The sequence below is a fragment of the Aspergillus viridinutans genome (genome assembly GCF_018404265.1).
Source record: "Aspergillus viridinutans IFM 47045 DNA, scaffold_7, whole genome shotgun sequence".
Taxonomy (NCBI): domain Eukaryota; kingdom Fungi; phylum Ascomycota; class Eurotiomycetes; order Eurotiales; family Aspergillaceae; genus Aspergillus; species Aspergillus viridinutans.
The window spans coordinates 1,746,268-1,759,965 of record NW_025091223.1 but is presented as its reverse complement, the minus strand read 5'-3'; the positions used below and the strand labels follow the sequence as shown (position 1 = coordinate 1,759,965).

The 13,698-nt window shown below is 50.2% G+C and overlaps 7 protein-coding genes and 1 non-coding gene across 8 annotated transcripts; 5 read left to right on the top strand and 3 right to left on the bottom strand.

Moving 5' to 3' along the window:
• Positions 1 to 978: 978 nt before the first annotated feature.
• Positions 979 to 3,971, bottom strand: Aspvir_009027 (uncharacterized protein; the record flags this gene model as incomplete). The annotated part of the gene is made up of 3 exons (XM_043272179.1): positions 979 to 3,236; positions 3,301 to 3,513; positions 3,587 to 3,971. 3 exons carry the CDS (start codon positions 3,969 to 3,971, stop codon positions 979 to 981), a joined length of 2,856 nt encoding a protein of 951 aa, XP_043128114.1.
• Positions 3,972 to 4,938: 967 nt separating this feature from the next.
• Positions 4,939 to 6,114, bottom strand: Aspvir_009026 (MIND complex subunit MTW1; the record flags this gene model as incomplete). Its single annotated transcript, XM_043272178.1, has 3 exons — positions 4,939 to 5,565; positions 5,646 to 5,972; positions 6,061 to 6,114. The coding sequence occupies 3 exons, from the start codon at positions 6,112 to 6,114 to the stop codon at positions 4,939 to 4,941; spliced, it is 1,008 nt and encodes a 335-aa protein (XP_043128113.1).
• Positions 6,115 to 6,578: 464 nt separating this feature from the next.
• Positions 6,579 to 6,648, top strand: Aspvir_009025. Its single transcript has one exon. It is a non-coding gene; the product is annotated as a tRNA-Glu (tRNA).
• A 546-nt stretch (positions 6,649 to 7,194) lies between these two features.
• Positions 7,195 to 7,711, top strand: Aspvir_009024 (DUF504 domain-containing protein; the record flags this gene model as incomplete). Its single annotated transcript, XM_043272177.1, has 2 exons — positions 7,195 to 7,390; positions 7,446 to 7,711. 2 exons carry the CDS (start codon positions 7,195 to 7,197, stop codon positions 7,709 to 7,711), a joined length of 462 nt encoding a protein of 153 aa, XP_043128112.1.
• Positions 7,712 to 8,098: 387 nt separating this feature from the next.
• Positions 8,099 to 9,231, top strand: Aspvir_009023 (MIF domain protein; the record flags this gene model as incomplete). Its single annotated transcript, XM_043272176.1, has 3 exons — positions 8,099 to 8,103; positions 8,160 to 8,577; positions 8,632 to 9,231. 3 exons carry the CDS (start codon positions 8,099 to 8,101, stop codon positions 9,229 to 9,231), a joined length of 1,023 nt encoding a protein of 340 aa, XP_043128111.1.
• A 469-nt stretch (positions 9,232 to 9,700) lies between these two features.
• On the top strand, positions 9,701 to 10,420 carry Aspvir_009022 (ADP-ribose 1'-phosphate phosphatase; the record flags this gene model as incomplete). Its single annotated transcript, XM_043272175.1, has 3 exons — positions 9,701 to 9,782; positions 9,836 to 9,894; positions 9,959 to 10,420. The coding sequence occupies 3 exons, from the start codon at positions 9,701 to 9,703 to the stop codon at positions 10,418 to 10,420; spliced, it is 603 nt and encodes a 200-aa protein (XP_043128110.1).
• Positions 10,421 to 10,873: 453 nt separating this feature from the next.
• Positions 10,874 to 11,610, top strand: Aspvir_009021 (CENP-X/MHF2 family protein; the record flags this gene model as incomplete). Its single annotated transcript, XM_043272174.1, has 2 exons — positions 10,874 to 11,488; positions 11,563 to 11,610. The coding sequence occupies 2 exons, from the start codon at positions 10,874 to 10,876 to the stop codon at positions 11,608 to 11,610; spliced, it is 663 nt and encodes a 220-aa protein (XP_043128109.1).
• Positions 11,611 to 11,914: 304 nt separating this feature from the next.
• On the bottom strand, positions 11,915 to 13,565 carry Aspvir_009020 (tRNA-dihydrouridine synthase family protein; the record flags this gene model as incomplete). The annotated part of the gene is made up of 2 exons (XM_043272173.1): positions 11,915 to 13,360; positions 13,416 to 13,565. The coding sequence occupies 2 exons, from the start codon at positions 13,563 to 13,565 to the stop codon at positions 11,915 to 11,917; spliced, it is 1,596 nt and encodes a 531-aa protein (XP_043128108.1).
• Positions 13,566 to 13,698: the final 133 nt, after the last annotated feature.

Sequence of the window (13,698 nt, the reverse complement as noted above, 5' to 3'; positions counted from 1 at the left end):
GCTGTTGAGTTCCCATGATTCTCAAGTGTATTGTAGACTAGGAATTGGAATTGTTCTATATCAGCTCACCTTTCAGAGGAATAACTCTTATGATGATATCTGCAGAAAAGGCGACGATAGCCGTCAACTTCAAGCTGTATACTTTAACCTGGCAATAGATAACAGCCTCGTTCAGGATCATGACTGGTAGTGAAACATTCAGCAGAGAGCTGTTATATATATATATTATGGTATATGAGAAAAGATTTCATACTGTAGCATCTGTATTCTCTTAGGGAATGAACATACCATAGACATGAGGAAGCCTATATATAGGCTGATGCTGTGGGTGGATATAGCTAGATATATCTTAAGCCACCATCGAGTATCAACAGATACTTAGGGAAAGCTATCACAGTAGTCCGGCTGTTGTATTCCTATGACATCTTTGATATTCGCAAGTACCAAGTTGATTATATATTTAACTGACAGACGAGACCTCTTCAGAGGCAGAGCTACAGTTCTATGCTCCCTATCAAGGGAGGCGAGATGATATCTCCAATCATTGGATATATTCACTATCAAGCATATCAAATATCAATCAAATGCGCCTCCTGGTAGCAACCCGCAAGCAAATGGAAAATCCTGTACAAATGGTATCAAGTCTGTCCTCAGTTCCCCAAAGCCCTTTCCCAAATGATACAACCACCAAGCGCGCATGGAAGGACAACCCGCAAAATGTCAAACCAGTATCGAGTCAAACGCCAGGCTCTTTTATCAATATTCCATCGGTCCCTGTACAGTCTGCAAATAAGAACAAATTGACGAAGAAAAGCAGTCGCCTCCTGAAAGGTCCATCTCAGGGCAACGGATGACCACACTAAGGTAGATTCAAATGCATGGCGATAACAAACCCAGAGATCTCAGTAGATCGCCCATCGCCTATCCCAAAACGCTGAAAGAGTTAAAAAAAAAAAATAAAGAAAAAGAAAATCCAAACTACTTCCCCATGGCATTGTGCATCATATTCTGCTGCTGTTGTTGCTGCATGACCTGCGCCTGAACAGCTGCCACTTGCGAGGCACGTTGCTGTTGAGCCGCTTCACGTTCACGCCGTATAATCTCCTGCACCCAGGCTTTGGCGCTCCGTTCGAGTCCAATGCTATACTGCTGTGCAATATGGGGCGGATATTGCGTTGGCGGCCCATATTGAGCCATAAACCGAGTAGACATCTCCTGCCGGAGACGTAGCAGGCGTTGTTGGTAGAGTTGGCTGTACCGCTGTGCCATATTGACGCCCTGGAAATTCTGCGGCATGTGTCCAGCATTGGCCTGAGCAGCTGCCGCCATCATCATCTGCTGCTGCTGCTGCTGCTGCTGCTGAGGAGTCATTTGCGGGCTGCCCTGATGGACCTGGCCTTGTTGAGCCTGTGGCTGCTGGCCCTGAGTCTGCTGCTGCTGAGCCATCTGCATCTGGGTCCACTGGTTTCGCAGCAGTGAAGCTTGATACGTCTGCTGGTTCCCCATCTTCTGCTGCTGCGCCTGATGATTCTGCTGCTGAGCTTGCATCATCTGCTGCTGATGTGACTGAATGTTTTGCTGGGCATGCGCGTTCGCTTGCAGCTGAGCAAGCTGCTGCGGTGTGAACTGAGCGGGTCCGAGTTGTCCGTGTTGCGCGAGTAACTGCTGCCGCTGCAGTATCATTTGCTGCTGCTGGGGCGTAAGACCCATACCGCCTCCCATCTGCGGTGTGTTCATCATGGCTTGGCTCATTACTGGTGTTGCAGCCATGGTTGACTGGCTTGGGCTGCCGTGGCTCATGCGCTGAGTGGGTGTGACGTTGCGCATAATCGGAGTTGCATGGGACATGGCCGGTGTTCCCTGAGTCATCTGAGGAGTGCCGTGCCGACTCTGGCCCTGCTGGCTCCTCGAGGGCGCCATTGGATGGCTCATCATATTCGGATGACCGTGTTGTAAGGCCGATGGGGGTCGCGGCGGGCTTCCTGTACCCTGCGCAGAAGATGTCATGCTCATGGGAACACCAGCTTGTGTGACCATCGTACTGCCGACCAGTGGTGACGAGGCGTTGAGAGGTGTCTGATTGCGAACCACCGGTGACGATTGGGGAGCCTGGCTGACCACGTTTGCCTGTGTCATGGCATGTCGGTTCTGCTGCTGTGCAGCAAGCTGTGCCTGGGCCTGTTGCGCGGCCAGATGTTGCCTTCGAGCTTCCTCCTTGGCATGCTCCTCTGCTTGACGCTGTTCCAGCAGCCGACGCCTCTCTCTTTCTTGTTCCTGTTGCTGTCGCTTGGCCATTTCTTGCTTGACTTTGATCTCGTGTTCCCGCTTGGCCTTCTCCTCATGCTGCATGCGGATATTCTCCAGTGTCTTGAATCTTGAGAAGCGCGGTTCGAATGGCGCACCACCACCGGTGTCGTCAACAGCAGCGGACTTGGGTCCACCAGCAGCTCCTGACGTGGCCGGCTCCAATCTTTCGTCCATGATGAGCATAAACCGCTCCTCTTCCGCCGCGAGGGCTTCGTCGGCAGCGAGCTCTGCCACAGTACGCTTTCTTCTCTTCGGAGACGGGGGTGGAGCGCAATGAAGGGGACTTTCCAAATACCTCAGTAGATCTTGCGCTGCTTCCAGACTCTTCACTGGATCCAAGAAAAGAGGCGGTGCCAACGCTCGCGTTAGTTTAGATTCACATTCCAATAGATCCTGCGGTTCCACTAGCATCTTCTGTCGCTTTGCAACATGGCCTCGGTCCGGTGGATTGGAAGCCACCACTGGAGACTGTGGGGCTGTAGAAGACGAGGGCTGCGGGCGGCTGCTCGAGTGTGTCGCGGACTGTTTCGCAGCACGAGGATCAGGCGTGGTAGCGAGCAACGTGAGTTCCGCCTGTAGCGAGCGAGGAGTAGGATGAAGGACGGTCGTGAACACCCGCGGCTTCGCCGGGGACTGCTTTTGTAATGCATCCGAGTCATTCTCCTTTTTAGAACCTTCCGAATCGCCCGTTGGTTCTTCTTTGTCCTTGTCGTCTGACTGGTTGCCGGCAGCCGCATCTGTCTTCGTAACAGCGGCCTCGGAGGTTAACTGGTTTTGCTTCGGATATGGCACATAAGCCGACGGAGTAATGTGTTCATTGTAGTTGTGTATCGAGAAAGGAGTGTTGTTCCCATTCGTTGATGGTGCAGTCGATTTCCTGGTTTGGGCTGATACTGACTTGTGATCCACCACTCGAACTATGAGACAACCTGCATGAGAAACCCCTGTTAGCGGTCACAATTGCGCAATGATGCAATAGGGGTGAGTCTTGACCTTCGTAGAATCGAACGTTGGCTCGTAATAACTCCTCCATCATGTCATGGGGAACAGTACCGGCACGGATATGTTCGATGACTACCTTCATCTCAGAGTTGTATGGAAAACTGCCATCTTGTTGTTCAAAGCGGAAATGAGTAGGGTGAAGGTGTACGACCAGAGATGGAGGGCATTTAGAGTATTTTCCCAGGATGTAGGAAGTTGTTTTGACTGTGGAAGTCGCAATCGTTAGTAAAAAGCAACCCGTAAGCCCCAACACTGCAGGAGCTGATCGGCGCCTCACCATGTGGTTCAGGACATATCTTCCCCAGCCTGGAATCCCTTTCCGTAGTCGGCGTCTTCCCCAGTTGCTTCTGGATTCGCAACGCCTGATCCCCCGGCTTCTGCGCATCTTTCTTAGGCCGGTTCAGGAGACCCTTATTTAAATTATTAGTCGAGGTGGAGGTCGAATTGGCCGAGCCATTGATGCCATTCGTGACCGGACCATTAGCGGCGGGTGAGGAAGTCGGCTGATTAGAACCAGGTAGACGTTTCGATGTGGAGGGTGGAGAGGAAGAGGAAGATGACTGCTGAGGCTTGACCCCATTAACACCACCTGGGACGAAAGGCGGGGGCGGCCGCTTCATCTTGGGGGGATGTGAGGTAGGCTTCGAAATTGCTGTCGCCATGTCGTCGACAATCAAACCCCGCGACGCGAGTAAGTCAGTGTTGAGTGTACGCGACTTATCGGGACACCGATTCGAGGATGACAGAAGGAAGCCGGGCTCCGAGAATAGACGTTGGTATAGCCGATGCGCGAGACATGTGGGGAGCGGAGGGCGGCACCGAACAACAACGGGCAAGGGAGACACGATGCAAAGATCTTGCACGGAGCCTTATGCCACTACAGCACAAGTATACTGGTGTCCATCGAATATACACCTTGCGACAAAGCAGAGTAGGACTGACGAGTGAATCGGCCAACGCGGTGGTGGCTGCAGAGGGAGTTGATGATGCCAAGCCGCGGGCTACAAGGAGTCCTGTGCTCACATGACCGCTGCTTTGGGTTAGCGGATATCGGTCTACTCCGTACATCTATGCCGTCTCAAGGCACCCAGGCATCAAGATACTATTTAGTCTGACTGAGATAATTATTACAATACTATCCTATTGTTAGGATCTCAGAAGTAGTATTAACGATTCTGTAGGCGAAGTTGGACATTCAGATAATCCCTTGTCATGGTAATAAGCTTTCCGTCAGAAGCTTTGCTTTATTGAATGCAACCATTAGCCGGTGCGAGTCATCTGAGTGCTCCCTTTGCGTCGGGTGTGCATCCTTAAGCCAATCCACTGCCGAGCATAGGCTCTAAACCGAGAACCCCGGCTTCAGGCATCAATCGAAAGTCAAGACAGCCTCTTTTGCTGAGATACTTGATTATAGCATCGCCGGAAGTGATGCGAAACACTTCTGCTGGGCGATCCAGATTGTGTGGATGGGGACAGGAACATGCCTGTTGTGGAGAATTCGCGTATAGCTGACGAATTGCAGTATGTAGAACCGATATCTATGGAGGAGATGCCGGTAGGATGGCGTAACATGGTCGATAGTAGATGGGGTCATGATGTCTCCACCAACTCTCCTCCACAACAGCTTGATCAGTCCTCCTTTTCATCTTTTGTAAGCATAACAGTAACAGACTCGAGCGCTTGTGCTTCCGCCATGTCAATTTTCCGACCGACAATCGCCGGGCTGCCGTTAGCTCCAACCGGTAGCTGTCCGGTCCGCTCAAGATGCAGCTTGATTCTATTTTCGATGTACTCCCTCCTTTCATCGAACTTGGCGTCGTTCTCCAGAATATCGCTGGACTTCGGTAGAGAAACAAGCTTGGGCCGGAGCTGCCTCAACATTGCTTGCAGTGCAGGAAGTTGGGACAGAATGAAAGTAGTATTCGTTGTGAGCGGTGTATACTGAGTACTCGGGCCAGTATCAACACCCACGCGTAGTTGATGGGCAGCCTGACTGGACGTCAAGAACGAAAGGTCAAGGTCCTTATCTTGTTTTGGTAGAAGTGTTCCGACCTTGCCCTCTCCATTTGTGTCTTTTGCGACATTGGGTGCTTGTGCTGCCGACAATATCGATCGTAACTGTGAGATTACAGCCTCGTTTTGCGCGCTCTCGCGTTTCAAAGATCGGTTCAATTTCTTGGTCTCATTCAACTTTTTGCGGAGCGCGTGGATCGTTTCAGGAGTAGGCGCATTCGGGGAAGGATCAAGAACAAGTTTCTGCATGAGTTGAAAATCAATACATGTTCAAGCGGCGCAGGGATGTCAAGGCGCGCAGTCGCGACCACCGGATCTCATACCTCATGATGGCTCAATCTGATCCAGTTCAACAAGTCATCGGGCACGGTGAAGATGTTGCGCAGGACGTAGATCTCGAATTTATCKAATGCCTTGTCCACGGTCGCCTCGAGGAGCGTTTCTAGCTGGTGTAGTCCATTCTCGAGTTCCAGTTTGGCTTCCGGGTAAACAACGTTGCCATCTTCATCTGTATCGGGTATCGTAGAGGCATTATTTGCATGCGCAAAGCCCAAGCGTTCGGGCGGAGTTGCGAGTAAGCCTGACTCGAGGCTCGAGATGGCCTGGTATATGAGATTATTGATTGAGTTTATAATATCATCTATGAGAGACTGTGAAGAATTAGCCACATGATACGGCAAAAGATTTCGCGTTCGCAACTACAAATCGGAAGACGATCTCGGTGGGAGGAAAACGAACCAAGGGTGTATAGCTGAAATGCTCTGTGAGCAAGGAGGTCGTCACGTCATTCATACTGACATAGGTGAAATCATCCGACAGTACTTGGAGAAGGGGACCTGATCGGCTGACGCGAAAAGCGCGAAGGCGGGAGAAGACTATATGGACGCGGACGGCACTTGATGTTTTTGCTGGTCTGTGTTGCAGAGCTATGATTTAAAGAGGCGACGTCTTCCGATAGGAAATCTGTTATGGTACAACTCGCGGTGACGATGCAAGGACCACGATAGTACGTGGTGTTTCTTCAAGGAACTGTAGTGTTATCTGTTTCCACATCGGCATCGCCTGTCGAATGTGGGCAGACACAGGCCTGGTTATATAGATACACTCTAGGACTAGGGAATGCAATCAGTAGTGCGTATCAGGATGACAGTACAGTACACACCAAAACAGTGGAGGTGTTGCTAGATATAGCATCCGTCTCCGAGGTGCTAAATTGGTTCATATTCCTAAAATCTGGGCCGTTTCATTCAAGAAAGTCCGATATGGTGTAGTGGCTAACATCGCCGTCTCTCACACGGCAGCCGGGGGTTCGATTCCCTATCGGAGCTCAGTTCTCTTTTTGGTTTTTAATTTCTGCCCTCTCTAAACTCGTCATTTGTGTACTTACTGTCTGTCAACCCAGGGCGTTGCTTTGGGATGATTCACCAAAGCTTCGGGCTAGTCAGTGATTGCCAACCGGATCTTAGCATATCACTCATAATGAGTCATCCCCTTATTGAGCAGTCACACCATGATTGAGGATGCCGCGCCACAATTTTGACTCATCCGAAGCAATAGCCAAGCTAGGATTGGTCGAAAGCAACTATCACTTTCGCATCAGTTGCAGCCCAGACCAGCTAGCCCCATATCACGACGAGGCATGCCAGAATCAAGTGCTATTGAAGTCATTACAGGGAGACCAGGTGAAGTAACCGAAGTCACTCTTTGTTACGGTTACAGGAGTCGACTTCTCAAGGTGAATCTTATGTGCAGACATGACGCCGTATTCAGGGTATAAGTATGATGGGCATGCCCTTCGAAACTCGAACCGTGTCGAAAGATAGATCAACATTCACATTGGGATTGGAATCTTTTAAATATTCGTTGTTGACCATGGCGTCTGATCTATCCGCTGTATCCCAGGAACATAAGACTGGCAACAACTCAGCAACCAGTGCACAGAATGAAGATATCTCAAGCTCATCGCCAACTGCAATACCTCACACAGAGCCTGATGAATCGCGTGACTATGCCTCGTCGACGTCAAAAAGTTCAACTTCCGCGGAAAACAGACTACGGCCAGCGGCAGGTATTGTGCTTTCAAACCACTTTACACCAACATTGATTGACAAGATTGGGTACAGACGTCATTAACAGGCTCATTTGGGACACCAAATTTGACAGTAACGACTACACCATTGGATATGAGGACCGATTTAATGGACGTTTGGAGGCGAACCTGAGCTCATGGAAGAAGGATCTGACCGACGAAGAGTTCATTCCGCAGCATCGCATACTCTATATCAGACGCAAGTCTGACGGGGAAATCGTCTGGGACAAAAGAAGGAGGACCGATAAGATCTTCCTGAGTGGAAATTCTGCTTTCGACTTTCTGGGGTTTCTTGCTTAGGAGTGGAAGACGCCCAAGCAGGCATAACCTCAGTTCCTTTTAGTGTATCAATACTCTGCACGCCGGTGCCTTACCATCTTATGAATTGTACTATTCTGGTGGACCCTTTAGTTTTTAATTCTTTCCCTCCATTGTCGTCCTTGGGTGTTTGCTTCCTGCCGTGTGGAAGTGTAAATGAACTTTCCTTATCCCGCACTCAATTGCAGGAAGGTGCGCAGAAGCCATGCGCCAAGTCAAGCCAGACGACCCGAAGTCGGAAGGAAGGGAAAACTGTTCTGTGTGTGCTGGTCTTTCTTTGCTTCTCTCTCTTCCTCAGCTTACCAGCGATCATCAGCCATGGACTCAAGTTCAAGCTCCGGCGGGTGGAGAGTCCGTACAAGGAACTCAATGAGGTCAGTTTCAAGTCGAACAGGCACTCTAAGGAATTGATCTGACGATTATTTGCTAGAATGGACCTCTCTTTCCTGAGAAGACGTCACAACTACTCGACGACCTCATCCACAAGTCTTTCTCCAACTGTACCGGTGCTCCAATCCCCAGCAATGTTCCAAGCGTTGACGAGCAAAACGGTCCCGGAAGAGACTCTGAAACAAAAGAACAAATTGGAAAGAGCTGCAATTAAGCCGTCCATGTTCTTCGAGGATAAAGAGGAAGATGACAATGTTGCCCCTGATTTGAAGCATGGCGTTTCTCCCGATGCTCAATCAATCCACGTCGCGCACAGGAGCGTTGATGATGAGCAGTCACCTCAGACAAAGAGTCGCTACTTCGAAGACCTGTTCAACACTCGTGGCCCGCTTATCTCCCCAAGAACTCGCATCAGCAATGACTCCGTCGTTGTGATCGAAATCAAGGCGAACTCGAGGGTGTGTAAAATCATAGATTCATGGTCGTTATCTGCGCTAACCCCCTTGTTTTAGATTAGTTACGACGATTCCAAGCTTGCCTCTGACCTGACTAGCCGTTTGGCTCAAATCTATCAGAAGCCCGATGCCTTCATGATGGTTACTATTCAGCAAGATGCATGCCTCTATTTTGGCAACTCCGCACTTCCCGCGTATTTGATGAAAGTCTTCGCCTTGCCATATCTCATCGCGCCAATCACCAACCTGCGAAACACAATACTTATTCAAGCAGCACTTCAGGACCTGCTTCATGTCGCGCCGAGCAGGGGTGTTGTCTTGTACATCCCAATATCTGAAGAGAACTTCGCAACAAATGGAGTGACTATGATGGGGGAAATCGCCCGGCTAGAAGGCCACGCCGAGGACCAGGATGCAGGGATACTCAGAAGTATCTCACGGTCGATGAGGCGAAGGATGAAATCAAACAGCACCACTAGTGCACCCTTGTCTGTGGCAACTACTTCCTCTTGGACTCCTGGATTCGATCCGCGTCGGCGGGAGTGGAACGATGATGGAAGAAGGAATGTTTCCAGTGAAGGGGAATCTAACACAGTCAGAAAGTCTAGGAGCATGCGAGACTTCGTTTACCCCGCCCTTCAGGCCTCGGATCTGTAGGCGATGTTCATCAAAATCTGCCTAGTCCACCTGTCCATTCTTTACTGCGGCTTTGATCGATAATGGTGAGGGCGTATATTGTTTACTTTTCTTGGGAAATTGGGTATTGCTAGCGATGTTAAATGAACGCAGTGTGAAGCAGTATGAGAGGTCTGAAGCCACATGTAGCTAATTCATTAGGGCTCTAATTACAATCGTTCATTGCGTTATAGACTTTCCTTGCTAGGCCTGTAATGGCACAGTTAGGCTCGTATCCCAGCCTCTTTCATTGCAGTGACTCATCACTTGGCTTCTCTGACTTCGTTTTACGCATAAGCAATACCTCTCGTAGTGTGCGAGTTTTAATTGTTACAAGAATAGTGGAGGATACCTGCTCATTTTCACTTATCCTAACACCACTGACCTCGACGTAAAGGTCTGTTCCACCACTCACTCTCACACGGTATCGAATTCTCCAGTCTCAACCACAATGGATCTACCTTCAGTACAAAGCAAAATAACAGAGACTGAGGGCAATCTTTTTCATGCTCCAGACGGTGCAGCTCTAATCCGTGAGCAAACCCCTTGATTTATAATCCCACGCGGTAGCTGATTTGCTAGACAGACGCCTGCAATTGCCAAGGGTCTTGGGGCAAGGGCATCGCGACGGCCTTCAAAGATAAGGTAACCCAACACTCCGAATTGAATCTCCTCTTGAGCTCTTCGGGTAACTTACCTTCTAAAATAGTATCCAGCTGCCTTTGCGATCTACCGTTCCCACTGCCAGAATCTCCTGTCCAGCCCCAGGTACAGGCCTGAGCCTGCGGCGCGGAGCGAAGAGTCCCAAGCAAGAAACTCTCGAAGCGTACGACTACCAGAGGGCACTGCATTGATCATCCCTCCTCAGAAGAGAGACTCCGAGGCGAACGGCAAGAAACACTGGATCATTTGCTTATTCACGTCCCGCGGCTTTGGGCGGGCCGTCAGTCCACCGGATGTCATCATCAAGAATACCGAGCTTGCTGTGGCGGATATGAAAAGGCAGCTTGCGGAATTACGGGCGGATCACTCTTCTCAGGAAGGGTCGGTTGGTGAGTTGTGGTCTTGCCAGTTCAATTCTGGTTTATTTCGGGTTCCTTGGGCACGCTCGCGGAGGGTGTTGGAAGAAGCTGGGCTGGAGGTTACTGTAGTTCGGCCTCATGGGGCATGATGGCTTTCTTGTTGATAAAGGTTGTATGTAGAGTGAGTTGAATGTATTATGTATTTGCAATTAGTGTCCACACTGACTGCATCATCTTCATGAGAAAGGGTTGTACTCTGTACTTAGTTCTATATTTATGCTACTAAGGTAGTGTGGAGAATGAGAGCACACACAAATCCCAACAACAAAGTATTACAATTACCTAATGCTTGTGTACACAGGTTGCAAGTAATGGATTTTCTAGCGTCCTAAGCATATAAAACCACAAATCAAGACGAGTGACGACGTTCAAGAAGGCCTAAAGGGTGAAGGATACAGATACTTTGAACCACGTGACTTCGCGTTTCGGCCGCGGCTCGTGTCTTCGGCCTCTCCATGTCTGAAGCCAGGCTTCCGATCACGAAGCATACACATACTACCGGGAAAAAAGCGACTTGATCCAGTGATCAAGTATCTATAACAATGCCTCCCGAACGACAAGGCACCCAAAAGCGCCGGCGCCTCCCCTTCAACCCCCCACGACCGCGAGACACCATCACCGCCGCGGGGCCCTCAGCCTCCGCCTCAGCATCATCCACCAAAGCCAAACCTCCTTCCAAAGCCGCCAAGAACACAGCCAATGCAACAGCATCCTCGTCAAAGGGCACGCGCAAGCCCACCGGTGGTTCTACATCGGCCTCCTCTTCTCGCCAGAAAGCTCCCGCCCGACCTAGCGCCGCAGCTTCAGACTCAGGCTCCGAATCGCAGTCCGGATCTGAAGGCTCGGACTCTGGCAGTCAAGATCGCGAGAGATCACCTTCTGAAGAACCGGACTACATTCTAGCGGAGATTATGAATAATGATGAGGCGGATGACGTGATGTCGAGCGAGCCTGCTATCCCGCCCAAATTGCTCACCAGGTTGTTACACCATCATTTCAAGAGTGAGAAGACGAAAATTGCGAAGGATGCGAATGAAGTTGTGGCTAAGTATGTGGATGTCTTTGTGAGAGAGGCGTTGGCTAGAGCGGCGTATGAGAGGGCAGAGGGGTTGGCTGATCGTCCTGGGGGGATATCGATTGGAGACGGGTTTTTGGAGGTATGATACCGCTCTGAATTGGAGCGAGACCGCGGAAAAAGCTATTGAATTGATTTACTGACATGTGGGTATAGGTCGAGGATCTCGAGAAGATGGCTCCGCAACTTGCGTTGGACTTTTAGCTTCGTTTTGTTTGGTTGTTGGCCTGGGATTGGAGTTCAAGGAGTCTCATTTTGTCTATGGTTGAGATACCAGTTGCATGACTATGATAGCATGAAACATCTATGTCCGAGGAGTATGAGATGCATTGATTAGACATGGCTTGAAGGACACAGGGTCTATTCGAGAGACGCTAATGACACAAAACGCTATGCAAAAACGTGAAATCTATTTAACGTGATATCATGACCTCGACATTTGTCATGGAGGATGAAGGCCAATATATATGTGCTGATTTGAAGCTTCCGGAATGAGCAAGCCATTGGACTAACCACTGACCAGACGATCCGGTGTCGCTGTACCCGGGGTTGCAGCTTCAACTGGGTCAACTTTAAAGTCTGAAGCCGCTTTTGATCCTGACGAACCGTCTTTCTGAGCCTTATCTTCTTCTGCAAGTTCCTTTTTCTTCGGTCTCAAAGCTCCATTCTCCATGGCTTCCTCCGGCAAAGGCCGAATGTGAGGTTGACAAACCCACCAGGGTCTGCCATATTCGGCGATTGTTGCCTTGGAGCCTTTCAAGTCTGCATTAGGAGCCGCTTCAAAACGCTCTGGATATTGTTCGTATTCGTCGAGACCTTCCTTGACTGCTTGTTCGACGAGGAACAGAGTGTGCTCGAACGCTGCCATATCACCCGGCCTGGACCTTGCAAGCGCATCTCGAACATTCGTGTGCTTCGACACCATTGTACGCAGGATCTGGAAAAGATGCCCTTGCATCACTCCGAGACTGGGAGAATGCGGTCTCTTCGACTTGTCCCGTTTCTGCTTCTTTTTCGGAGGGCCATCCTCAGCCTCCGCTTCCCCTGATCCTGTATGTGACACCTGCTCGGGCTCTTCGGGATCTGAAGGGAGGTAGAGAGGTTTCCGCTCTGGAACTGGGACTTCCAGGACATATTGGTAGATGATATCCAAGTATCGGCGGAAGATAGCGTCGATACGGTATCCGCCCTTTCCATTTGTACCCCTCCAATACTCACGTCCTTCGCTACCAACGGGGGGAGGTTTGCTGAAGATGGCAGGATCGGACAGGTTACCCTCCGCGCTCATCACACCGTCCGCGCCTGTTACCTCAAGACAACGTTCCAGATCATCATGGTTCAGATTGTTCCCATTTGCGAAGATGACCGTCTCTGGTGGTAAATTGTCGCGCAGATACCGAATGTAGCTCCAGTCTGCCAAACCTGTGTTGTGACCCTTTTGCTCCCTTGTGCGTCCGTGAAGCGTGATTATGCTAGCTCCAGCAGACAATATCATTTTCGCATACTCCAGCGTCTTCTCTTTCGACTCCTGTATGCGGAACTTGGCTGTAACGGGGATGGGAAGCTCCTTATGCAGTCGGTTGATCAGTTTGTAAATCAAGTCCCAGTCCTCTTGGAGGAACGCTCCATAATGGCCCTTCCGCGCAATACCTTGGGGGCATCCAAGATTGAGATCGACAGCGTCGCAGTAGGGTGCCACGTGTTGGGCAGCTTCTAGAAAATCATCGGGATCATTGGCGCAAAACTGTACGAAAAGCGGCCTGTCAAACGCAGGGTTGCCGTCAAGGTAGAGGGAATTGTCATTCTTGTCGAGACCGGCTCGGGTAGGCTGGAAATGTTGCCAGCGAACAATCGCTTGCTCTCGAAACAAACGCGCATGATACATGGGGGAGTAGGCGAGAATTGGTTTCGGGTCATCGGGTGGCATGAACGAACGAGTCAGCATGCGCCAGGCCTGGGAGATGGATCGTTAGTCCGGATTGCGCTGATAGGAGAGGCACGGGCCATACAAATTCGGATCTGTCCACCATAGGTGCCACAATATACTTGGGACTGCCTATGCTCTCATAAAACTCTCTGCCGTATAGCTTCTTCCGGGGCTCCGCACTTGCGCTCTCAGGCGCCTTTTGCGGAGCAGGCTGCGTCTCTGACACTGCCATTTTTGCAAAGAATCGACGTCGGAGACTAAAGGATAATGGCCCCAGCAGTGGGGTAAGAAAGCGCACAGTCCCTATAGTGGCTGATAGAGAAGAAACAGATAATCTAGAAGATCCTGACTTCGTTTGTGGCTTC